At 43.1% G+C, this 26,244-nt stretch overlaps 1 protein-coding gene across 3 annotated transcripts in view; it reads right to left on the bottom strand.

The window, feature by feature from the left end:
• Nucleotides 1–420: 420 nt before the first annotated feature.
• The window catches only part of RASSF2 (Ras association domain family member 2), a 49,401-nt gene continuing 23,577 nt past the window's right edge, over nucleotides 421–26,244 (bottom strand). For 2 of the 3 annotated variants that reach the window (XM_065921449.1, XM_065921450.1), the window contains exons 3-11: nucleotides 25,207–25,282; nucleotides 23,038–23,189; nucleotides 19,459–19,547; nucleotides 13,454–13,614; nucleotides 10,062–10,163; nucleotides 8,219–8,270; nucleotides 7,630–7,751; nucleotides 6,116–6,213; nucleotides 421–4,972 (exon numbers count right to left, since the gene is read on the bottom strand). In XM_065921449.1, coding sequence (XP_065777521.1) covers nucleotides 4,888–4,972; nucleotides 6,116–6,213; nucleotides 7,630–7,751; nucleotides 8,219–8,270; nucleotides 10,062–10,163; nucleotides 13,454–13,614; nucleotides 19,459–19,547; nucleotides 23,038–23,189; nucleotides 25,207–25,282 — 937 coding nt within the window. In that variant the 3' untranslated portion in view covers nucleotides 421–4,887. The remainder of the gene's footprint in view (nucleotides 4,973–6,115; nucleotides 6,214–7,629; nucleotides 7,752–8,218; nucleotides 8,271–10,061; nucleotides 10,164–13,453; nucleotides 13,615–19,458; nucleotides 19,548–23,037; nucleotides 23,190–25,206; nucleotides 25,283–26,244) is intronic. The other variant, XM_065921451.1, reaches the window with a different exon arrangement.

Raw genomic sequence — 26,244 nt, forward strand, 5'->3', positions numbered from 1 at the left:
TGATTGAACTTGGGCCCTAATCTGTAGGTCTTAGGGTTGGCAACCCCTGGGGGGCTGCCATCAACGGAGATAAACCCAGGTTCCCAACCCTAGACAGTGGTTTGACCATTTGACAGATGAGGAAACAAGTCCTAGAAAAAGGTTCAATGAATTGGCCCCAACAAACCCAGGGTAGAGTTAGGACAAAAATTCAGCCTCACTGAACAGCTGTCCCCAGCTATTCCTACAATTCTTGGTTCCACCGGGGCCTGAACTCAAGATCCCTAAGGAATATCCTAGTTTCACTTTCTATTTGGAAAACTGGAACCAAATCCGAACACATTCAAACCATAAACTCTGAAGGAAGTAAATCAAAGCCTCTCCCAGATGCACCTTCACATTCCCATCCCCAGCCCTCCTATAATGCAGCAGACACACACACTCGTCCACCAGAAAATTCTTTTTGAGAGTGCTTTATTCAACAAGATCTAAGTCAGGTGCTTTAAAACATATCAAAATGTTACAGAAATTCACAGCTCCCTACTGAGGACTTGTCAAGTTACATTAAGATATCTAAACATACCAGTTTATAAATTCAGAACCCAAACATTGAACCAGGTCATGTACCATTGCTTGAAAAGCAAGTTATGATTAAGATAAAAGATACTTCACAAAGCTAAATCAAATGGGGAAACCCTTAAGAAACAGTAGCAATTATACACCAGAAACCAGTAGCTTGGAAAACAGGTCTGCGATCTGCTGGGGAGGCTCCACAGGTAAACTGCGGTTCTCCCTTTTCAGCTTGTCCATGTCTAGTGCTTGGCTATAACACAGGGGGAGCTGTAACCTCCCATGACAGGGTAAATGCTGTCAATTCCCTCAGAAAGAAAGGGTGCCACATTTGTCTATTTTTACCTCTCTAGATCATTTCTCATCTCATCTGCCTCCAACAAGAAGACTTTGTGTAAAACAATTTAAGTAGAGACTTGACTAGAGAATCTGCACTGCTGCATCAGTGCTCAAGGACATCTCTGCCCTACCTAAGCCTTCACATCATGGTTTGGGCTCTATGCTGGTGTGCTAAGTTGCTTCAGTCCTATCTGACTCTGTGTGACCCTTATGAACCACAGCCTGTCAGGCTGCTCTGTCCATAAGATTCTCCAGGCAACAATACTGGAGTGGGTTGCTATGCCTTTCTGCAGGGGATCAGGAAGCTGACCTAGGGATTGAATCTGTGTCTCTTAGATCTGCATTGGCAGGCAGGTTCATTACTACTAGGGCCACCTGTGGAACTCCTTTGTTCATACAGAAACTTCCCTTGGAGATGTACCTATGGCACCATGTTCTCTGTGCTACAGAGCTTTGAAACAGTTTTGTTTTTTAAAGACAGCATCTCTTTTCTTAAGAGAACTTCTTCCCCTTCTGTGATCCATCTCTCTTTCCAAACTCCTAACCCTGAAATAACTGCCCAAACTCTAGAGAAAGAATTCTTGCCAAGACATTTTTGCATCAGAAAACAAGGTTTGTGTTTTGAGTGACTTTTTTATTTTTTGGTCTTTATGTCCTAAAGTCTTATCTACACTGATGACAAAATATCGTTATCTAGAGGTCTCTAGGAGAGTGTCTTGTTTTCTTTCTGGTAGAAAGGAGGGAAAGGTGAATATATTATTCCTTGAAGTCTCAGGCCAAAACCTCAAACTCAGGGCTCAGCATTTGTCACAGGGATGACTAATCTCAGATTCTCCCATCTCAACCTCAACTCAGAGTTAAAGTCCAAAAACCTGGAGGTCAGTATGCACATTCCTCACCAGTTTGCACAGTCAAGCCTATTTGTGCTTTTCATTTCCTACTCAAGGTAACCAGCACCCGCCTTCTCCTACAATTTAACTCCTCACATTCTCAATAATGTGATTACTAAGAATGTTACCTTGTGCTTAATTCCAACATCACCAGGGGAACTGGATCCCCTTATCACCAATCAGATAAACTCAAGTTTTTCCTTCATTTGATCACCTTATAACATAAGCTCCGGGAAAAAGATTAAGTCGGATGAGGCTATGTTGCTTTTCACAAGAGAGGGAAAAAAACCCTATAAATTGGCCCTTTGTTCATCACACGATTTCAGGTTCATTGCACACAGTTACATAAATGCACACAAATCTGTCCAGGAGTTCAAAGCTGGAAGGCCATGTGATACCAGTGAGAAAATACAGCTCTACATCATAGCAGTGTCTCTATTTCAAAGAATCTTTCCAAAATTCCTGACTGGGTTATAAGTACATGAGAAATGATTTCTAAACAGGGTGAGTCAAAATGGAAAAGTGGGGCCTGCATTAAGTGGAATGTATCATGTAAGAGATTTCCCTTAATTCCACCCCAATCCCCAATCTTTAAAAAAACCAAGTCTACCCCAGTATCACTTTCTCAGAAAGTGATCTGGCAAACTGACATTTCGCAACATTTCCATGTTTAACGCTATCATAATGTTAGTGCAAATTAAAGAGAACATTGATAAACCAAAACAGCTATCCAATAAAAGTTAGTCATTAGTAATTTACGTTGTGGAAACACTTTTCCCAAGCCGTTCAAGGAAGATTATTGGGGCCAACAAAGGCTTTGAACATTCAAAATAAAAATAACCAGAAGAAAAGTTTTCCAAGTCATTTCTCAAATGCAAAATTCAGGAAGTATGTTTGCATTCACAAAACTGTTCTTTCCCATCTGTAACAAAAGAAGCCTCTCCCTGGGCCTCTATTATTTTCTGTGCATTTTGCAGAAGCCCACTGAGGAGGCTAAGGCCCTCCTGATTTCCAGTCCACCCTGCACAAGGCTGGTGGATATCCCCACAGAGGCAGCAAGCTTGCTAAGAGATCCTTGGCAAAACGACAAGTGGCAGCATACCAACTTCTCAAAAGTCAACAATGAAACCACAGCTGTAAGCCATCTAAAGAGGTCTTTCTTGGAAGCCACAGGGGCAGATGGGGGCAAGGGTGCCCCTGGCAGGAAAAGCTCTGCTGCAAGGGTCCACTTTCCTTGCAGGCACAGATCAGTGGCTCTTCTTTCCTCAACTGCCCAGCTCTCCAAATCTTCAGAGAGGAGGTAGAGAAGAGATGGGGAGTTCTACCCCAACAAGGCTCAGCCTCTTGCTGTTAGGAGCTTCCGGCCCTGCTTGGTTGACCTCCACAGCCAGCACCCTGTTCCAATCATCCATCTAACCCTCTTCAAATGGTATCAGCTGTACTGGGGCTGAGCTACTTGTCAATCTTCCCAATGGGGGTCTCCAAGGGACAGACTCTTCTTGCCCTTTCCCCTCCATCGGAGTCTCTCTAAAGATCTCGCAGGTAGCTGCTCAGAGAAGCTGATAGAGAAGCTCCATCCTAATTATGCACCATCAGAGGGCAGTCCAAAAGGCATCCCTGAACCCCAAACTTGGTAAATAGCAGAAGTCTTCATTCCTAAGAGTCCATCTCCACATACAACGTGACAGCAACTTGCAAGAATATAGTGGTTGGAAAGTTTAAAGCCTTGACTTCAAACATAGGACTTCAGCTCCAAGTGCAGGAAGACTCCTTGATTATGTGCAAATGGACTGAGCTTACAGGCACCTGTCATTCTACAAGAAGTCTTCACATTTCCCCAAGGAGGGGAAATTTCCCAGCCACCCAAGAAGAGGCCCTGGCCTCGCCAGCCAGTCAGCACCGTGTACAGACGAGTGAGACCTGTTTCATAAGACATTTCTTTCAACTCAGGAGGCACCAAAGAATTGGGGTCAACAGCTTGGCATGCTGAGAGAAACATCAGGCTCCCCCTATTTCCGAGAGGTAGCCAGGGAGGCAAGGGCCAAGGCAGAGTCCATTCTTCACTGGCATCCACACAGATATGTCCTTGTTATTTAGAACAATCAAAGTTTCCAGTGTAAAAACCTGTGGGCTTATTGCATCTACCCCACTGATAGTTTATCTTTTTCTTTCCATCAGACCTGCCTTGAGGGCACAGTTTGTTAATTAATTTGTTTATTTCCAAGGATCTCAGACTCACAGATCCTTCTAGGCATACAGAGAGAATATCTATTAACACAGTGAAAGTGAAAGTTGCTCAGTCTTGTCCGACTCTTTGCAACTCCATGAACTGTAGCGCACCAGGCTCCTCTGTCCATGGAATTCTCCAGGCAGGAATACTGGAGTGGGTAGCCATTCCCTTCTCCAGGGATCTTCCCAACCCAGGGAACAAACCCCAGTTTCCTGTATTGCAGGCAGATTCTTTATCATCTGAGCCACCACGGAAGCCCAAGAAAACTGGAGTGGGTAGCCTGTCCCTTTTCCAGGAGGAGATCTTCCCAACCCAGAAATCGAATCGGGTTCTCCTGCATTGCAGGTGGATTCTTTACCAGCTGAGCTACCAGGGAAGCTCCTATTAACACATAAAAACCCCAGATGGTGAGTGTGCTAGACCTTGTTTTCCTTCTAAAGTTGAGCAGGTATGTATGGTTGCTCCTTGGCACTTGAGAGGAGAAATTTTTTCTTCAGTCTAAAACCCCTCAGATTGGCAGTGACTCCTCTGATTTTCCTGCCTACAAGCACATATTTGCCAGCCTTAAGCACTAGTGCTGGTTGCTTGGAATTGAATTGGATGTGAGTATATCATGTAGGCATGTGGATGTGTACCATATGAGCACACACATGTGCACACACATTCTGGGTCCTCCTTATAATAAAAACTGAAAGTCCTTGTGAGTGAAGGAAAGGAGCAGGGAAACAGAGGACAGGGAGTTGCTGGCATCTCCACTGTGGTTTGAAAGCTGGAAAAGATTTGCTTTTAAATGTTTCCATGGAAGGCATCCAGCTTCCTGTGAGTCTTCTCTGGGCAGCAATGGCCTCTGCAGCATCTGGATCCCCTCCTTCTAGTGGCTCAGATTGTTGCTGGAGTCTCAGCTATCTCCTCCAGCCTCTGCCGAATCATTAGGCGGAGCACAGTGTACCTGGGGATAGAAGAGCTGCAGTGGAGAGCAAAAAGCAACACAGTCCCTCTTGTGACCCTCCCCCACCACCTGGGTCACAGTGGGGCCAAATGTGTCAACCCTTTGCTTCTCTTACTGGCCCAGTCTTGAACCACTTCGTTACTTGTGTTCATTACCACAACGGGGATGAAAGGGCTGAAGAGGCTCACTCCAAACTATTATAATTATTTTATAATTATTAGCAAATCTGACAAAGAATGAGAAGGTGAAATAACATGAACAGTAATAAGGTTCCCTTCACTGAGTGCTTAATATGCTTAAGGCACTATGCATAGAGGATCATCTAATCCTCAACTAGGCTGGACCATAGGAAATTGCCATTATTTTTATCATTTGGAGGAGCCTACAAAAATGGCAACTTCATATTTTTGCCAAAGAGGATATAGTAACTACCAGGCATGGAGGTCCATGGCTTATTGATTAAGTACTGTTTTTTATACCTTTCCTGAATTATGGCAATTCAGATACTGGAGTGGACACTGTTATACAGAGTGAACATGGCTTTGCACTACACAGCAAAAACCATTTTTAAAGTTTGGCACATAGTAAGTGCTCAATAAACGTTCACTGCTATCATACTAGTTATCACCAATACAATAAATGTAGCATTGACTTTATTCTCTAGTGGCAAGAAAATCTCAATTGTTCTGCCATCTCTGTGAAATGCAATCTACTTTGTGACTAAATATGACAAAAAAAAAATAACAAAATCCGTCCTAGAACAAAGTTTTAGTGCTGGAATTTTCAACCCAAATGCAATTTCCAGAAGAGATGTTGAAAAAAAAAAAAAAAAAAAGGAGGAAAGATACAAGGAAGGGATTTTAGAGGTACTCAGATGAATTTCCACTACTGAAACAAACTTCCTAAAATCCTTGGAATATTTTTATGTCCCATATCAAAATGAGAAGTTGAACAAGAAGCAGAAAGACGAACACATCAACACAAGTTTCATGTCCCCACCTGACATATGGTATTGTCAACAGGAAGTCCCCTGAACAAAGTCCATAAGACCCAGATCCCGGCAGCAGCTCACATAGCCCCTGCAAGGCTCCAGAGCAGAGCCTTCTCTCATTGAGGCCTCAGGAGAACCCAACCAGCCACCCCAGGGGCCATGCTTACTTGCGCATCAGCTTCTTGACTTCCCTATCTTCTTCCTCTTGGAGCTTCTGAATGAAGCTTTTAAGGACAGGCATCTCGAACTTTATATACTGAGCCACCTGAGGAGGAAAAAGTAAGTCTGGGGTAAAAGACCTCTATCAGCACTATTCCAACTTTTTTGGGCATCTCTCTCATGTTAGGCACAAAGACTTGGGAAATCTGTTTCTGTGCTAATTCAGGATTTCCTCAAAGACAGGAACCAAGTTTTATTCCTCTCAAGGTGGGCAGAGAGTCCATGATAAAGATCGCTTTATCTACATGATATTTAATACATTATCTCATAACTTCTCATTTTTATCTCATGTATTCAATACCACGAGAGGTAATGTCAAACACAGAAAAGCACTTTCTCTCGATTCAGTCATGCAGAGAAGACTAGAACTCATAATATTCAATAAACTCCTCTGATCTCCCCTAAAAGAATTTAAGGAACCAAGCTCAGAATGATGATTTGTGCCTCAAGTCTCAAACAGGTATCCAAATGTGAACTTCCTCCTGAGAAGCTATAAGTGAGAGAGTGACCCCCACCAGCCACTCTTCCCCCCTCATCAGCATCCTCACCCTGCTCCATCAACTCTTCTCCATGCGAGAAGTATATTTCTTCATCCTGTTAATGTTGGGCTCAGCTACGCAACTTGCTTTGGCCAACGGAACATGCATGTGGATGTGACATATGTCAAATCCAAGTGGGGGCTTTAAATGAGCTTACATGGTTTCTTGCACTCCAGCCATCTGCCATAAGAAGCATACCTAAGCAGCCACTGCCTCTGAACCCTTGGTCTCTGAATAAGACACGCAATGTAGTGAAAGTGAAAGTCACTCAGTCATGTCCTATTCTTTGTGACCCTGTGAACTGTAGCCCACCAGGCTCTTCTGTCCATGGAATTCTCTAGGCAAGAGTACTGGAATGGGTTGCCATTTCCTCCTCCAGGGGATCTCCCCAACCTAAGTATTGAGCCTGGGTCTCCTGCATTGCAGGCAAATTCTTTACCATTTGAGCCACCTGAAGTCAAACCACATCTAGAGTAGAACGACTGCTACCAGCCTGCCGAATCCTGATCGAGAAAGTAAATGTTTGCTGTTGTAAGTGACTAAGATTTGGGAATGTTTGTTACTATAGCAAAAGCAGACTAGTGTGTAAGGTAAAATCTCAGCTAACTTCTTGAAACTGCTTAGAAAAGGTTTGCAGAAACTTTTCAGCCCTTAAGTATACCAAAAAGCCTCAATAAATTTATTCCTTCTATGGAAATCATTTTGTGCCTCAGCATTCTTCCAATTAATTCCCACAGGACACAGCCTCAACCTAGCCTCTACATTAATTTTCCTTGGCCCCATGACCATTACCATTCAAGAAAACCTAGTATTGAGAAATAGCAACAAAGTTGGGCAAAAAAACCAAGCTATAACCCAGTTATCGTTTATCCAACCCACCCCCCACCCTCCTGGGACAGATATCGGACTGAAAAAGGACTCACATCATAGGTAACTTCTTCCACCTGGTCCTTCTCCATAAGGAACACTTTGGAAACCTGCTCACATGGGCCCTGGAGGATCCGGGCAATCAGAGGATAATCCGTGTTCTTCAGCTTCTGTTTCTCTGGAACCACACACAGCCAAGAGCAGCTCTGAGTTGCCTGCGGTCTTTCTCACTGTGTCAACTCAGGGGCTCAAATGGACCAAGCACCTTAGGGGATGTGGCCATACAAGTCAGGAAACTGATTTGTAAATGACAGATTCAACAGGTATTGTTCAAAGCAACTGCTGCCGCTCCCCAGCAATATTTCCTTGCCTCAAGCCTTTTGGAAGATGCTGCATTGGAGAAAATAGCTTTCTCTGTGCTTTGAGAAAATCCAGTTCTTTTTTTTTTTACAGGCAGTTAGGTTTTAGGGTTTGTTTACTGACCATATATGGCATTCCCCAGTGAACTTACCCAGAGAGCCCACCCGCCTTGAAGGCAAACAACATTTGGAGGTTTCCAAAACCAAGAACTAAGCAAATGAGGGAGAGATTCTGTTTTTAACTTGCTATTTTGAGCTAATTAAAAGTTTTAAGTGCCTTACTTACCACCGCTGGTATGTACCACATACAATGCAAACTCCTCTGCCGAGTTCTCAATCTGAATCAGGAAGGAACAAAAGATACTCACTAAAAGCATATATTTACACATCTAAACTTTGGCCATTTCTTCTTCTTGAACACTGCAAAGCTAAATAAACGATAGGCTCTTTTGAGGGGAGGACTATTTATCTACAGCACTAAAAGTGATGAGGAGATGGGACAGATAAGTAACTTTATTAATAATAATAGGTAATAAGAGCTAATATTTATTGCACCATGCCAGACACAGTTCTAAAAAAACTCTACATGTTTTAATTCATCTAATACTCATGAAAATCCAGTGAGAAGAAAAATACTGCCTGCCATATCAGTAAACAAAAGATGTTACAGTCATCAGCGATTGTAGGCACCTCCAATGGTGAGCCAGTGAATCCTGAGAAGGACTCAGAAAGGAAAAAGAAAGTACTTGCCAACTAGCAGCAATTGGACTATAACGACTCCACACGTGATCACAGAGGAAACTTAGGATGTGAAAAGACTGAACACTGGCCCAATAGCTGAGGTGCATATCAAAAGAATGACTTCAGTGAGCCCACACACTTGCATCTTCCCATACCTAGAAAAAGACTAAATTCCTTAACTTGAGATATCTGGTTTTCCTTTAATTCACAAGAATCTTTTGACATTCAGACTACTTGCCCTTTGTTGAAAAACTATGTAATCTAGCTCCCTCTTTGTCTCCTCGGAGCAATTTTCTCAGGAAAACTGAGATGTTGCCTCCAGGGCTTGAAGTCCTAAGAATATACGCCAAATAAAACATAGCTCTCACAGATTTAGAGAATGAACTTACGGTTGCCTGGGGGAAGGGATAGTTAGGGAGTTTGGGATGGACATGTACACATTGCTGCATGTAAAATGGATAACCAACAAGGACCTACTGTATAGCACATGGTACTCTGCTCAATGTTATGTGGCAGCCTCGAGGGGAGGAGGGTTTGAGGGAGAATGGATACATGTATATGCATGACTGAGTCCCTTCACTGTTCACCTGAAACTATTAACAACATTGTTAATCGGTTATACTCCAATACAAACTTCAAGATTTTGTTTAAACAGAAAAAATACATAGCTCTCAACTTTTAGGTTGTGCAATTTTTTTTCTGTTGACACCAGCAATGGGTGCTCTCAACCTCATTTTACAGATGATGAGGCAGAAGCACAGGGATTTTAAGTCACTTGTCCAACTCATCCAACCAGCAGATGATGGATGGAGATTCAAACCCAGAGCCCATACCTTAAACCACTAGGAGACACTGGCTTCTATAAAAATAAGAATACCTGGCTTCCAAAAGACTTAGAAGGTGATTGTGGAAAACATACAGAGTAACAAGACTTTAAAAACATCAGGCACTATAATTTTCACATCTATTGAAGACAGATTTTTTAAAGTAGCTTCCCTAAATGCACAGAAGTCAATATGTACATGGAGCCCTGATCCAGTCATCAGGTCTGGGGTCCTTCTCTGGTGGAGAAGGACCTGAGGGCTAGTGCTTCCCAGGCTTCAGTGGTATCAGAATCCCTGTAAGCCTTGTTGAACAGGTTCCCTGGCCTCCTCTCTGAGTTCCCATTCTGGTGGGCCTGATTCAGAGGAGAGAGAGACCTGAAAACCTGCTTTTCCAACAAGCTCCCAGGTGATGCTGATTTCATGGGCTCTATAGAACCTAAACCTTCTCTGCCCAGAGCCGTCCTACTCTGGCAACACACACTCTCCATAGCTCCCACCTCGACACCTCTGGGGGCCCTGAGGCACACACGTCACTGTCTGAGACAGCCAGCACAGAGAACTTGCCTTAAATTTGTTGAGCAGCAACTTCAGGACCTGTGGAGTCGTCATGGTGCTGTTGATGCGGACATTGGTGATGGAGCCATAGGCTGGCGTGAACACTGATGTCTGTCAACAGAAGAGTCTGACTCAGAGCAGGTGTACAGACAAGAATGGGGCACTAAAACCCAAGGGACAAGGACAACGGCACTCAATCTGGGCTTCCTGAGAGTCCCCTGCCCCAACACCCTAGAAGTATCTGGCTTTGAGGTCAACAAAGAGCCCTGGGTTTTGCCTAGCTCAGGAACTTGCACCCATCCCATTACAAGAGGTTGGAGGGAACTGAGCTTGCCAATTGGCAGGCCTGGGGAGGGAAAGAGGAAAAGATAAGGAGGCCCTCCATCCAAACAAAACACACACAAAGCACCCTCCACTACAACTTCAACATGAAGAAGTCTGTGACCATTCTTTCATGATGCAATTGTTTCCAGGGCCAGATTAAAGCCAAGCAGCAAGACTGAAGGAGGGTCAGCTAGCTTGGGGTCTTGAGGCAGGAGACAGATGGGCCCCAGGCTGAACAGTTTCTCCCCATGAGTAGAAATGCCTTAATAGTAGAAACTCCATAAAAGCAAGATGATGGAGGAGGCTGGGCCCTGTCCAGATAAGAGATAAAAGACCATGTATTTCTCAATCTTGAAGTTAAGGAAAGAAAAAAGAAAGTCAACTTGCTCAGTCATGTCCAACTCTTTGTGACCCCACAGACTGTAGCCCAGCAGATTCCTCTGTCCATGAGATTCTCCAGGCAAGAATCCTGGAGTGGGTTGCCATTTCCTTCTCCAGGTGATCTTGCCAAGCCAGAGATCAAATATGTGCCTCCCGCATTGCAAGCAGACGCTTTACCATCTGAGCCACCAGGGAAGTTAAGGAAACCTCCCCAATTGCACATGTGCAAAAAGGCTCCTTGAAGGTCAAAAAGGGAGGGGGTATGATGTCAACTACCCACAAGGTCTTTTCTCTAGAATCTGAGGCAGGAGCTAGATGGGTCGCAGGCTAGGCATTTACAACTGGTCTCATGTTTGCATTTCACGGGCAGGAAAAACTGGGCTTCAGGCTGGACTCTTACAATTAGCCTATTAGTATTTCCTGAAACAGGAGATAGGTGGGCTCCAGGTTAGATACATTTGCTCTCCAAAATGGAGTAACAGAAACAGGGTAAATAGATAGGTTTTGTCTCCTATCTATTTACCTTAAGATAATAGTCATGACAGGAACAGAGATGGGCTAAATCTTGTTTGAATAAAGGATCAGGAGGCCATATATTTCCCATCTTTGGGGCAAAGGAGACACTGCACATGTGCATAAAGGCTCCTTGGGGGTTAAAAGTCAGGGGACATTGCCAGGCCATGATGAGTCTTGCTTCTCCCAGGATGCTTTCCATTAAAATCCATCTTGTCTGAAAGGTACATATGCACGTAAGGGGAAGGTCTTGGGACAAATTAGCCAGGGTGGCAAAACAAGATGATTGGCCAGGTGGAAGACAAAGACCCAAAAGAACTGCCCTATATTAAATACCTCTTTCCTTTGCTCCTCCTCATTAGGGAGGACACCCATACCCTTTCTCCCCAGGTGTGCATCTCTGCCTTGCTTCTTTCTCATCTAATCAAACTGTTTCTCTGTGTGCTCTCCCACATGTTGTTGTGCTATGTCTCTAATAATAAACTCTGTACTTGCATTTACAGTTTTTGCCTCCATGATAAATGCATTTTTCACTAGGAGCAAGAGCCAAGGAAAAATAGCTTCCAGCCTCTAGCCCTCGCTGGTTTGGTGGCTAGGATTCCTGGTTTTCATCCAGGCTATCCAGGTTCAGTTCCTGGGCAGGGAATCAAGATCTCACTTCATGCTACTGCTCACTGGTGCCTCTCCTAGATCAAATCCATCTTGGCTAAGAGATGTGCATGCACACAAGGGAGGGCCCTGAGATATATCAAATACCAACTCAGAACCAGGCAAACCAAGATGATTGATCAAAGGAAATCTAGATGAAAGCCCCATAAAAGTGATCCAAACTACTGTGAGGATGTGAACTTCTCTCTCTGAGCCCTCCAGGGTGTCTATCCACACATACCGTACTCTTTCTTCCTAACAACCACTTTACTTGCTTCACTCCTTTCTGCCTGTAGGTGGAAATTCATTTCTACACAGTTGATGGGCCAAGGCTTTTTCACTGGCCACTGGTCCCTGGTGGTCTAGTGGCTAGGATTCAGCTATCTTCCTGCTGCTGCCCTATCTCAATCTCTAGCCAGAAACCAAAACCCTGCTTCAAGATGCTACAGGCTCAGGCCACGTGAGATCAACCTGAATCCTGTAGCTCTCTTTCAGGGCAGCCCTTTAACTCACAGAGAAGTCAGGCCACATAGCAGCTGGAGGCACATGGTGCAGAAAGAGAGTAACATGTGGACTGGGGGTAAAGGGGGTGATTCTGATGAGGGTTGTCTATGGGTCATCTCACATCTCACTCACTGAGATAGGAACAAAGGGGGCAGGGCACAACCATTAAAAGAATGGCACAGCCATTGCGAACAGGATACCGCAAAAACTGGTTGGAACCTACTAGGCCCAAGATGTCAGCAGATTTGACTTCCAGTAGACCTTCACCTCCATATGCACTTATTGTAATGCATTAGTATCTAAATGACCCACTCACAGGTGCCATGACAGTTCTAAGGTCAACCATAAGAGGCCAAAAAGTGGGTGGTACCCCAATTCATGGAAATCTCCATCCCTTCTTCAAGATACTTAGAATAGTCCTCCCCCTCATTAGCCTAGGAAATTATCAATCCCATAAAGACTAACCACCCCCATGGCCCAGGGCTGCTCTCACATTCCCAGATGACCCACTGCCCTGGGGCCACCACTCTCCTTTTGAGACGGCCTGCATTCCGTCTGTGAAATGTGTATCTCCCAGGGCTATACTCTCTGTAGAGTGTGTTTCTCCCAGCACTGCTTTCACTTTCCCAGGTGACCCCATGCCCTAGGTCCACCTCTCCCCTTCTGAGACAGCCCACACTCTGTCTATGGAAGAATGTGTAGCTCCCTGAATAAACCTACTTTCACTCTACTGTGGCTCACTCCTGAATTCTTTCCTGTGCAAAGCCATGGACCCTCATTTGGTGGCCCATCCCAAAGGACTCACCCAAGACCTAGGACACAAGCATCTTCTCAGTTTTTCCTATACCACCACCATCTAGGGGGGCTCCTGATCTGGAGGCCCTCATCTCCAACAGAGCCAGCAGCCTACCCACAAGGCAAAGACTGAGTGGCTTCCCAAGTGTCTGTAGCCCTGATGTGGCACTTGCCCAGGAAGGGGTCTTGCTCCCACTAGGGTTGCCCCTTGCCCCGTGCTACCCTGCCTCCCTTACCTTGTGGTTGTAGAAATGGCCGTTGATAGAGAAGCGGTGGCGTCTGATTCGCCGCTGGTCGCTGGGTGTCCTCACATTGCCACGGCGACGTACCCCAACATCACTGCGTGTGCGCATCAACTGTGGGGTGTCTTCCTGTAGGGACTTCAGGCCCCTGGAGTCTGAGATGGAAAGAGGAAATGAGCTCTGTCTGACGGGACCTGGGATGTGGCAGTTACAGTAACTTCTTCTTGTCCAATGCTACAGTACCTACAGCTTCCCCAAAAATATATTTTATAAAAACAGTATTTTTTGCTGGGGAAAAAACTTGATACATAATTTACCAAAAAGCAATACAGTGACAAAGTTTAGATCACAGACTTCAGAGCCAGACTCTCAGGTTCAAACCCCAGCTCTACCACTGCCACTGTAGGGGAGCAAAATTTGCCACCCCAAAATGTTGCTGGCATGCTGAAAATAATCAAGACCCAAAAGACTGATAAATGGAACAATACCTGCCATATCAGCAAACAAAGGCCATGACCGTCATCAGCGACTGCAGTCATAGCTGATGATGAGCTGGTAAGTCCTGAGAGAACTCAGGAAGGAAAGAATACCTGCCAGTTAGCAGCCGTCAGACTGCAGCCACTCCCTACGGTGACCCCTGAAGAAATTCAGGAAGTGAAAACACAGGATATTTGCCTCAGATAGCTAAGGTGCATTTTAAAAGAATGATTTCACTGAGCCCAGACTCTTGCATTTTCCCATACATAGAAAAGCACTAAATTCCTTAACTTGAAATATCTGGGTTTTTTTTAATTAACAATTATTTTCTGATTACCTGGTCTTTGTTGCAAAACTCCTATATATCTTAGCTGCCCACTACTGGACTCTTTGGAGTAGCTCTCTCAGTCTGGATTCCTTGAGATGCAGCCTCCCAGCCTTGAAGTCCTAAAAATTCCCTAAAATTCTTAAATTTTAGGTTGTAAGTAAGTTTTTAGCCAAAAAGACTCAGGAAGAAACTGACTTTCCCCCTAACTGTCTGAAGGATTTAGATAGCAGGCCTATTACAGGACTAGAGCTATCATCAGAGGTATCGGCAAAGAATATCATCAGAGGTATCGGCAAAGAATATGGGCCAAATGTGGTGAAGGAAACAGAGATCAAAGTTCACTTTGCGTCACACTGTCTTTTCAGGGCCAAGCAAACATCTGTTTACCAACCACTGCTTTACCATCTCCATGTGAATTGCCTTCCTCTCCTCTGAAGTCCCAAAATACTATATTTATCTTAAGAGGCTGGCAAGTATTAAACAAAGGGGAAACAAAGTCATCTTAGGAGAAATTTGCCTGTATCTTTGGGATGCAAATGTCCTATCTATCTGGTCTCCTCATCTCTGCCATCTCTTTAAAATGCAAATTTTGAAAAAAGGATAAAGTAATTTAGAACTTGACTTGTTTTCCATAAATATTAGTAAAAAAGGAAGAAGCCTTTAAAAATTTTTCTTATTCTAAGAAAAATTAGTTATTTACAAACTAGTGAGTTCTGTATTGTGATATCTGATTCATAACTAAGTTTGGAAAATAAAGTATAATATTTCTTATTGTGTCTGTGTGCATATATGTATATCTTAGTAAGTGTCTTTGGATATTATTGTTAAGGTTAATTCACAAAAGAGGCCTGTTTAAGTTGCCTTAAAGAAAAGTACGTGCTTACAAACCAAACAATTCTAAATACAAAAGAAATTAAGCTGAATGAGTTTTAGGTTCAGTGAACAGGAAAGTATTTAGTATTAAATTAATGTCTTATATTAATGTTTGTTTGTTGATCTAATTAATATAGCTATGTCTTTGGAGCCATCAATATTAAGGAGCACTCTTTCACTGCACCTAGTTTTAATAGAGGTTAAAGGAAATTTTGTTATATCTGTTGCAAATTTGTCAGCAAGAAAAAATAACTTGATAACTTTAGCTAAAAATCATCTAAAATAGTTTCTTCAGATTTTGGTAACTATTATTTGTCTCTTGCTTTTCACTAGAAATTAAGATTTTTAGGAGTTGGTAATTCTAATTTAAATATATAATTAAAGCTACTGAAGACAATAAAACATTTCAGTATGGTAGAATGTGTGAGGAGGTTAAGAAGGCATGAGGAGGGACTTCCCTGGTGGTCCATGTCCCTGCCAAGGCAAGGGACATGGGTTTGATCCCTGGTCCCAGAAGGTTCCCATGTGCTGCAGAGCAACTAAGCCTGTGCCCCACAACTACTGAGCCTGCACGCCTAGAGCCTGGCTCTGCAATAAGAGAAGCTACCACATTGAGAAGCCCACATACCACAACAGGGAGTAGCCACCACCACCCCCTACCATCCCACACTGCAACTAGAGAAAGCCTGTATGCAGCAACGAAATCCAGTTAATAATGTTAAAAAAGATCGAATTAATAAACGCTAAAAAGAAAAAAAGAAGACGACGGTATGAGGCATGAAATTACATTTTATTGAGAAAGTTTTATACAAGGTCAGGATTAACTAAATTTAGACTGAAGTTAACTAGGTAAATGGATTTTGTTAAGGATGGAATTTGATTTATCTCTTTCTATTAGAAGTGCTCCTTTTTGATTACAGGTTGTATGAGTTTCTGGGCCCTTGCTGCTGCTGCTGCTGCAGCGTCACTTCAGTTGTGTCCGACTCTGTGTGACCCCATAGATGGCAGCCCATCAGGCTCCCCCATCCCTGGGATTCTCCAGGCAAGAACAATGGAGTGGGTTGCCATTTCCTTCTCCAATGCATGAAAGTGAAAAGTGAAAGTGAAGTCGCTCAGTCACGTCCGACTCTCAGCGACCCCATGGACCGCAGCCTACCAGGCTCCTCCGTCCATGGGATTTTCCAGGCAAGAGTACTGGAGTGGGTTGCCATTGTCTTCTCCATCTGGGCCCTTAGGTGATCCGTATTTGCTTTCTTTTAATCATTTTGAGACTTTGGTTAAATGAATAAATATTGTTTCACAGTGAACTATGATCCTCTTGTGTTTTAAAACCTTTTTGATATTTTTAACAAACTTTCCCAAATATCAAAATCTGACTAAAGCTTTTTCAGCCTCCAGCTGACTCTGGGATACTTCAAAAGAACATCTTTGAGACATTTCAAAGAGGAAGGTCAAACTAAGTTTATTTGATATGTTAAATTACCTCAAAATCCTTGTCAAATGGTTGGAGAAGAACCTTAGGTTATAGTATATGGATAAATGCCACTAATGTAGATTTTCCAAAATTTATGTGGAATCCCTAACATCTGATATGTCCTGATATATTATCTAAAATGTTATATGTCACAGAAATAATAAAGTTTCCTGGTAACTGCATTGTACTCAAACCTTTAACTAGGCTATTTTAAGTTTTGTACATGGACTCATGAATATGGCTTATAATTTTATGACTTTGAGAAATAAACTAGCTTTAATTTTTTTTTCACAAAAAAACTTTTATGGTATGACCTATAACAAGTTGATAAAGTATACCTTTGCAACCAAAGCTGAAAAATATATCATTTTCTCTCTGATCCTGCCACAATTTGGAGGCCCCAGATGGCTCTCCCGTGGACTTGATATTTTATTGCAATTGGACTCCCTGGTGGCTCAGATGGTAAAGAATCTGCCTGGAGTGCAGGAGACCCAGGTTAGATCCCTGGGTTGGGAAGATCCCCTGGAGAAGGGAATTGCTACCCACTCCAGAATTCTTGCCTGGAGAATTCCCTGGACAGAGGAGACTGGCGAGCTACAGTCCATGGGGTCACAAACAGTCGGACATGACTGAGCGACCAACACTACAACTAGTTATGCTAATCATCATTTTAATTTATTCTTTGTTTCCAAGTTGTTTTTGCTTTGTGTCTCCCTGCGGCACTATGTCTTTGTCAATATTACCGGCTGCATTACTTATATCCTGTCATTTTCACAAGATTATTGTCTCTTATAGTACTGAGTGTAACCAGGCCTCCAACAAAACTTCTATGGCTAAACATCTTAAGGAACAGATCACATTTATTACATAAAGTAATTGTAACAGTGTGATTCTAGGTATGGGACAAAGTAAAAAGGGAGAATGTCTCTTGGATCATAATTAGACAGAAGATCTAGATAATCTTTAATTATTGACAGGGCCTAATCCAAAAATTTAGCACCTGGAGTGGCATATCAAGAATTCTCACCTGATCTTGGATGAGCCTCCCAGCCAGCACCATGGGACTAAGTTTGATTATGAAATGTTTCCCAGATGTTGGCCAAATTCCTGACCAAGAGGAGATCAGTCATCAGCAATTGCAGCTCTCCAGTGTGAGCTGATGAGCCCTGAGTTCTACTTGCCATTTGCAGCCATCAGATTGTGGCTACTCCCTATGATGAGCACTGAGGAAACTCAGGATGTAAGAATAGAGGATACAGGTCCTTAGTTAACTAAGAAGTATATCAAAAGAACGATTTCAGTGAGCCCAGACTCTTGTATCTTCCCATATGTAGCACGGAATTCCTTGAGAAACTGCCTCCTGGGTTTGAAGTCCTAAAAAATTCTTGCTGAATAAAACATAACTCTCAACTTTTAGATTGTGAATATTTTTAAGTCTACAAGTGCAAAGAAGACACTTTCCAAAAAGAAGACAAATCTCAACATTTGGAACATTGGCACCAATGGTGAACACTCCCAGAAAGGTCCATCTGAGGAAGCAGTTAGAAGGGTCATCACCCCCTTTCCACAAGATTGTGGAACAGACATTGACAGTGGGGGATTATAATAGGGAAAAGCCAATTTTGACTCCATGTTGGATCTGTTTCTTTAACTTTACCTTTGTTTGTGTATTATAATAATACATAATGGCCTGCCTCAAGGAACTCTGTCCCTCTGTCTAAATGTTAAGCTAAAGTGGCTTTGTTAGTTCACAGGGAGACAATCTGACCCTGCCCACCAGTGAATGGTTGCAGAAAAGATGAATTTAACACATCCCCTCCTATGTTACAAGAGAAATGACCTTTTTACTTTATGTCTTCACCTTCTCTCCTTCTCTGCTCTACAAAAGAAACTGGAATTCAGACCCTGATAATATGGGTTTTTTTGGAGACACTAGTTTGCCATCGTCTCAGTCTATGGCTTTTCGACTCATATTCTTTGCCTCAACACCTCATTTTTCAGTTTATTGGCCTGTTGTGTGGTGGAGCAGAATGAGCTTGGACTCGGTAACAGGTAGAGAAAAATGTCTTCCTTCCTGACACCATATATTACTAACCTCTCTGTGCCTCAGCTACATCACCTATAGAAGAAGTTAATAATAGCATCCACCTCACAAGATTACTGTATGGGTTTAAATAAGTTGATTAATTGAAAGCACTTAGAACAGTGTCAGGCACAGGATAAGCATGATATAAGGACTTGCAAGATATTATGAACTGATAATATCTATCATAATTACAAATGCACACAGCCTCAGACCTAGAAACTTAATTTGAAAGAATTCTACAGACACAAATGTGTGAAATGGGACAAGCACAAGGACATTGTCTACACCTTTGTTTGTCTAAAGGCTAGAAATGACTTAAATGTTTATCAATAGGAAGCGATTAAATTATTTATTCATACAATGATATACTGCAGACCTGTAAAGAATGCAGAAGTTCTTTCTGGGTTTGTATGGAACAATCCTCAAGACAAACTAACAGAAATGGGATGAGCAAAATGCTGCCACTTATATAAGAAAGGGAAAGAAAAAAATGGCATCCAACCATTAAGCTTTGTTGGTGTGTATTTCCTTGTGTTTGCAAAGAATATCTTCGGAAGAAAGCCTTCAGATTGCTTCTAGGGAGGGAAAATCAGTGGGTGGATGAGATATGAAACTTTCAATTCTTTTTTCTTAATAAGTTTTGAATCTCAAACCATGTGAATTTCGTATTTCAAAAAAATAAGTAACAGTATACAACATTCATCACATCAGTCTTCACACAGCTGGTCCGACACTGGAGGATCCTCCCACCATGCACGTACCTGTGGGGCTCAATGTCTGATCATTCTCAGGCAGGGCATCCACCTCTGAGATCGTAATGTTGGGCATGGTGAGGGGCTTCAGGATGGTACTGGAAAGCAAAAACAAACAAAAGGTTCAGTCCCTGCAGAGGAACTCACTCAGTCCCACCCCATCCCACTCGTGCAAAGGGAATACTTCTGGGGATTACCCTGCAGTAGGTGATGAAGGACCTGGTAGGCTGTGCTGAGGGCCTCATGAGGCTGGCCCAGCTCCTGAGCCAAGCACTGGGCAAGGAAGGTGAATTCTGGAGGGAGAAAGTGCTTGTTCCCAGCATCTGTAGCAACATCAAGCCCAGGACAGAGAACAACAAAGAATACCTGTGTGGTACCTGTGCTGAGTTTCTAAGCACCTACAAAGTCTATGCCTTATTTAGAAAACCCTAATAATGGTCATTTATTTTTAGGGAAAAGATTCTAGTACAGACCCATTTATGTTGGAGGAATTACTCAGAAATTTCTTCTGGAATCTAACAGGAATGGAAAATAATAGGTTGGTTGCTACGAGAGTCAGAATAACTATAGAAGTGGCACTGATGGCAGTGTGCTCAGGGTTGCTGAAGAGAGGGTCACATGCAGGCAATCTGAGTTGAGACCTGGTATTGCCCTGATAACTGGGAAATAACTTGCCAAAGCTCAGAAGGACAATGGAAGCAGCTCAGAGAAACACCCAAAATCAACAGAGGATTTGGCTAGAAAGGAGAATCATATTTGACCAATTAAGACCATCCCATGGTAAGACAAACATAGGTGTCCTGGTGAAACCAAGCAAGACCCTATGTGGATTTCCCAGGAACACACCCCTGTATCCTCCTCTTCTTGTTTGTTCAAAAGCTTTAGCCTTCTAGGCCTTCCCTGAGTTCCAAAAAAACAAACATAATCAGAGAAGTGAGAAAATGCAGAAACAAAGGAAAACAGCCAAGCAAGACAAAAAATAATAGCTTAGTCGTAAAACAATTCAAGAAACTTTAGTTCCTCCTCAGGGGCTATAGATAATATCCTGAGCCATATCCAGGAGTTGTTTTGCAGATACCTAATCCTCCACCAGGTATAAGAAGTTAACTGCATTCTGACCACAAGTAGGTAAACCCCAAACCAGTTGGAACCAGATGATGTTGACTTCTGAAGTACCACCTAATTACCTCACCACCAAATTAATGAGAAAGCATCTATCACCCTGCAACAGTCTCCCTCACCTTGCCTTTAAAAACTCTTCCCTGAAAACCATCAAAGAGTTCAGGTCTTTTGAGCATGAGCTGCCCATACTCCTTGCTTGGATGTGCAATAAATGCAGCACCTTCCTTCACCATAACCTTGTGTCAGTAAATTGGCTTTACTGCATGTAGGTGAGCAGACCCAAATTTGGTTTGGTAATACTATGACTCAGCAGAGATAGGACTTACAGTCCAGGGATGATATTTTTTTGTTTGTTTTTTGGCCACACCATGTGGCTTGTGGGATCTTAGTTCCCTGACCAGGGACTGAATCTGTCTGCAGTCAGAATGTGGAGCCTAATCACCGGACCGCCAGGGATGATAATTCTTAAGGAAAGACAATTGAAAATTGAAAATCTGAAAGAACAACCTGTTGTATAGTTATAACTTGTGGGCTTCTGAGCCCCAAATGAAATCAGAGCCTCTCAGGAATGGTGTACACTTGGCACCCCCAGCAGCCACTGCCCACTCCCTAGTCTTTATTGCTTTATTGCCCAAGCAGAAACTGGTCTCAGTATGTTTCTTAAAAAAAAAACAAAAACAACTCTTTACTTTGTATTGGGGTATAGCCAATTAATAATGTGATAGTTTCAGGTAAACAGCGAAGGGACTCAATCATATATATACATGTATCCATTCTCCTCCAAACTCAGTACCCTTCTTAAAACAGTGGTCCAGGCATTCACTTTACTATAGTAGGCACTGGAATGACATTATTTATCATTCCTGAAAACTCTGTCAAAGTATTTGCAGGTTTCAAGAAGCAACCAAGACCAGCTTGATGCCATAAGGAAGGGCAAAGAAACAAGAGTACAGTCTGAAAGACTCTGGAGTAGGCCAGCCAAAGGCCACACGGTCAAACGGAATTTTAAAAACCATCTCACTTAGGGAATGAAATGTAATACTCCACGGGCTCGGCTGGTGCTATGGAATGAGTTTGGCCCACTTGAAACCAAATACAGTGAAAATGCCGAAAGCAAAGCAGAGTATGAAACTGCAAAGTTAGATGAAACCAAAGAACCGTGACTGGACCTCTCCTCGGCTCCCCTGGCACCCCCCGCTCCCAGTACTGACAATACAAGCAAAGACTTTCCTCCTTAAATTCCCTTGGAAATAAAGCAGATCAGCTACAAGCTTTTGGCAACATTGTAGGTTTCTCTTAAATTCAGCGAAGAATAGATTTGGCTGTGGAGTTTAACAAAATGTTCAATGGGGCCAACAGAAAGGGCTTGGTTCTCATTTAAAACAGAAAAAACATCACTGTGGTTTTGGTTGAGATCTTGGTGCATTCCACCATGCTCTGGCCCCAAGGCAGTAAGCGTTAGCAAATTTTAGGATGGAACAAAGGGTTGTCACTTTATCCTAAAAACTGAAATCCGAGATAGTAGGGATTTCCCTGGTGGTCCAATGGTTAAGAATCTGCCCGCCAGCGTAGAGGACATGGGTTCAATCCCTGGTTTGGGAACCAAGATTCCTCATGCCGCGGGACAACTAAGCCCATGCATCACACTACTGAGGCCCACACACCCTAGAGCCTGTGCTCTGCCAAGAGAAGCCACCTCAGTGAGAAGCCTGTGCACCTTAGCTAGAGAAAGCCTGCATGCAGCAATGAAGAGCTCATGCACCACAAGGAAGACCCAGCATAGCCACACACACACACAAAAACAGTAAAGAGGGTGTGCCTTACTAGATGTACAGAGCTACTCATTTGGCCATAGGAAGGAACAGACTTAGTCTTCACAGACCTTCTAGTGGGAACACAGGAGAGAGGACCTCCCAGACCATCCCACCACCACCCAACTCCAGGTGTAACCTAAAGGAAGCAGAGCTTGCTTGACTGGCTTGGTCAGGGCCTGACATTCTTTCCCCACTTCCAGGTTCCTCTAAGAGCTTTGGACAGAAGTTTTGAGCCCTAAATAACTCTGGAGTGGGGTCATTCTATGAGATGTGGTCCCAGTGGGGAGGATGCTGGGGCACTGGGTGTCCTCTCAGAAATCTGCAGACAGCCTGGCTAGCCACTACAATACCTCTCAGAGAAGTAGGAACTCCACGAGCGATGGCATGCTGCTCACTCAAGCCTTGGTGCTTCTCCTCTTGGACTCAGCATCTCCCTTTCTCACTCTTTCATTCATTGATTGTGGTGACAGGCCTGGAAGCCCAGTAACACCAACATATGCCCCTTTTTCCTCATTTCAAGTCTAGAGCAGGGGGGAGTGGGAATGGGAGCTTGGATCAAGGCTTGCTGGAAGAAGGCAGCATTTACCAGCTTGAGAACACATGCAACCCCCAGATACCTCTGGTCAATCCCCAGTCTACCTTCTTTACTCACCCCTGAGCGCCCAAGTTACAGCCAGAGTGCCAAGAGGAAGAGGATGGAGGGGGGCGAATGCGTTCATTGTCATCCTGCATCTGTAGACGAATGGGCCGGCGCAGTCCCCAGGAGATGTTCAGTAGCCCTTCCACAATAAACTCATCTTCCTCCTGCCACAAAGCAATTGGATAAGTCCAGAAAAGTCCCAAAGAAGCCAGCACCATGTTGTTTGTGGTAAGTGACAGCATTCTTGATGTGCCCAGGTAGGTGCACCCAAGTCACAGTCACACCTCAGCTCCAAGCCACTCTCCAGGCCCTGAAGCTGAGCTCAGAGGTCGGCACATAGTTGCCTCAAAATTCATAGACATGTACAAGTTGCAACAATGGTTTCTTTGTTGTTCTTTATGCTAATGACTTTAAAGAACAATAAATATATTTCTTAAAGTATGTGAGAAAATAGCCTGTTATTCTTAAATTATGCTAACAGAAGCAAGAGCTAAAACCTTGAATTAGCTATTTTCCCCCTCCCCTACTATAGAAAGTGATGTGCCTTTCATTATAACATGTTTAGCAATCTGACCCACTGGTTGATGATTTAATGTAACATTTCCTCAAGTTTGTTCACCAGAACACTAGCTCATCTGGCAAATGAACTGTTACCTTAAAAAGAGTATCAAGTGATCCTGAGTTGGGAGATGATGTGTTATCAGATTTCTTAACAGCAGAACTTCCCAGAGCCAATAATTAGCTAATGTGCTACATAATAACTCTCCAAGAGGTGAATAAATTCTGCAAGAATTCCAAATTTATACTCAAGGGTTGTTGATTGATAAGAATTTAAATGTGAAGGCCTTCTAAAAATATCTGGATGTTTTATCCCAAAGAAATGGATCTCAGAAACCACCATACCCTTGAGTCATCTATAGGACACACCTCAGAATAGCTGTTTAAGGACCAAAATCTTGCTACTGATCCAGCCACTAATTAGTAGAAGGTTTGAGGACAGTGCCTAAAGAATCAATGCCTGACTCTATGTTCAAAAGCAAAACCTTTTGAAGCCATGTTTTATAAGCAGGGTCAAGACCTCAGATCTGGGCTATGGCCACATCTTCAGGACAAGCCCCATGAAAGAAGATGACACATGTTCAGTGAAGAACTAATCTGTATCCCAGGATCATCCTTAGAGAGGGAGGGGGTAGTAAAAGAAGGCAGGAGATGGGTGGAACAACTTTAGGGTGTTTGGGGATCTTAAGGAGAAAAGCGTTATTTAAGCACAGGTTACATGCATGGTCTTCTAAGTGGTCAAGGCTGGCATAGATACTTTATACTACATGATTAGAGGGTAGAATTTAACCCATAGTAGGACTTTGCCTAAGTGGTGTAGTTTGAGGAACATACAAAAAGCCACTACATACTATCCCCAACCAACCTGCCTTAGCAGCTGAAATTCTACCATCTGATATCTGTTTCTACAGATTAAATCAATATGACTTGATAACCTGAAAATGTGTTTAGAAGGGTATTACATGTACCTTCTTATCAGCCAAGAACACTTGAGTATAAATTACTCTCCTAGGCTCCCATATAATTCACCATCTACCCGAAACAGGCTTTACAGAAATGGATACAGGATGAGTAAACTTAGATTCAGGAAGGGGGCTGGGGAAAGATACATGGATAACAAAAGACATTCTAATAAGGCATTCTAGGAAGGCTGCTGCAGTTGTGGGGAAAAGCCAAGAGTTACCACCCAAAGCTTATGTAACTTGTCCAGATTGCTGCAACAGCACATGGGCCAGATGTGTCAACACAGAGGACAGGGTGAGGTTCCTGAATTGCCCAAGAGGAAAAAGGTTGCTTGAGTACCATCTGAAATAGTCATTTCATGAAAGCATCCTTTTGGAGGGTCCTCCTTCTGAGGCTAGTATTAGTCCAGTCACAGGAATATCTCCAGAACAGAAAACTCATTCCTTTTAGAAAAAATCTGGGCTCAGAGTGTACTTCCAAAGAACTCTAGGAACTCCCAATAACATCACTAATATTGAGAGGCTACTCACTGTGGCAAGAGAGGCAGAGACCCTCTTGGTGAGGATGACATGGAGACATGGAGACCCAAGAACACATGGAGATGAAGACTGGGCTGGCCACTAGGGGAGGAGCCCCACAGACTTTCCCTGTGATTCTTACCTCACGATGTCGGAGTTGCAAATTTTGGCCTTCATAGTACAAGTTGTAGGTCTTCAAATGCAGGAGAAGTTCATTCCTTAAGAGAAAAATATAAAAAGTGTCACAATCTCAGCTAAAGTCACTTATAATGCAATTGCTCCCTCTTTTTCTCACCTCTAATCTGGCCTTCAGTCACTCCAGTCGGGGTATTTGTCTACATGTGTACATACACACAAATACACACACCCATAGAGTGTAGAACCACCCATCTTCCATCACAAACTTCCCCAGGATCAAGATCAAGAGTAAATACTACCTAGAACAGACTTAATGTAAGGAGCAACTCCAGAAAACCAAGGCAGGTCTGGTCTGCTGACAAAGGTTAGCAGCTCTCACTACATTTCTCAAACCCAAGCTAAATATGCAGGCCTTGTTAAACCACAGATTCATAGAAGCAAATGCACTTCAAAGCACATACACAAGGTTTCTTCAGCCTCTCCACAGCCTTTCCTCTCTCACAAATACTGTGAGAAGAAGACATTCACTACAGACCTTCATGAGACTCAGAAACTCCTAGGATTTCAGGAAGTTAAAAGGGAGACTCCTGGGCCCCATTGACTTAAGCTTCATTGACATACCTTTGTTGTTTAGTCGTTAAGTTGTGTCCAATTTTTTACAACCCCGTGGACTATAGCCCATCAGGCTCCTCTGTTCATGGGATTTTCCCAGGCAAGAATACTGAAATGGGGTGCTATTCCTTTCTCCAGGGGATTTTCCCAATCCAGGTATTGAACCCATGTCTCCTGCATTGCAGGCAGATTATTTACTGCTGAATCACACAAGAAGCCCCTAATGTAATATTCTGTGTTACTCTTCTAATTTTCTCTTCTACACTCGTTTGAGAGGTGCTTTTAACTGTTTATTCTACATGCTTTTAGTTTATAAAAACATTAAAAAAAACCTTACAAGGCCTCTAAATACTGGTTTCCAAGTTGCTCCCCTGGGAGCATAGTTCTCTTAATACTAAACATGGAAGAGACAGCATGTGACACCCTTTGT

Source organism: Muntiacus reevesi, chromosome 2 (genome assembly GCF_963930625.1).
Source record: "Muntiacus reevesi chromosome 2, mMunRee1.1, whole genome shotgun sequence".
NCBI classification, from domain to species: domain Eukaryota; kingdom Metazoa; phylum Chordata; class Mammalia; order Artiodactyla; family Cervidae; genus Muntiacus; species Muntiacus reevesi.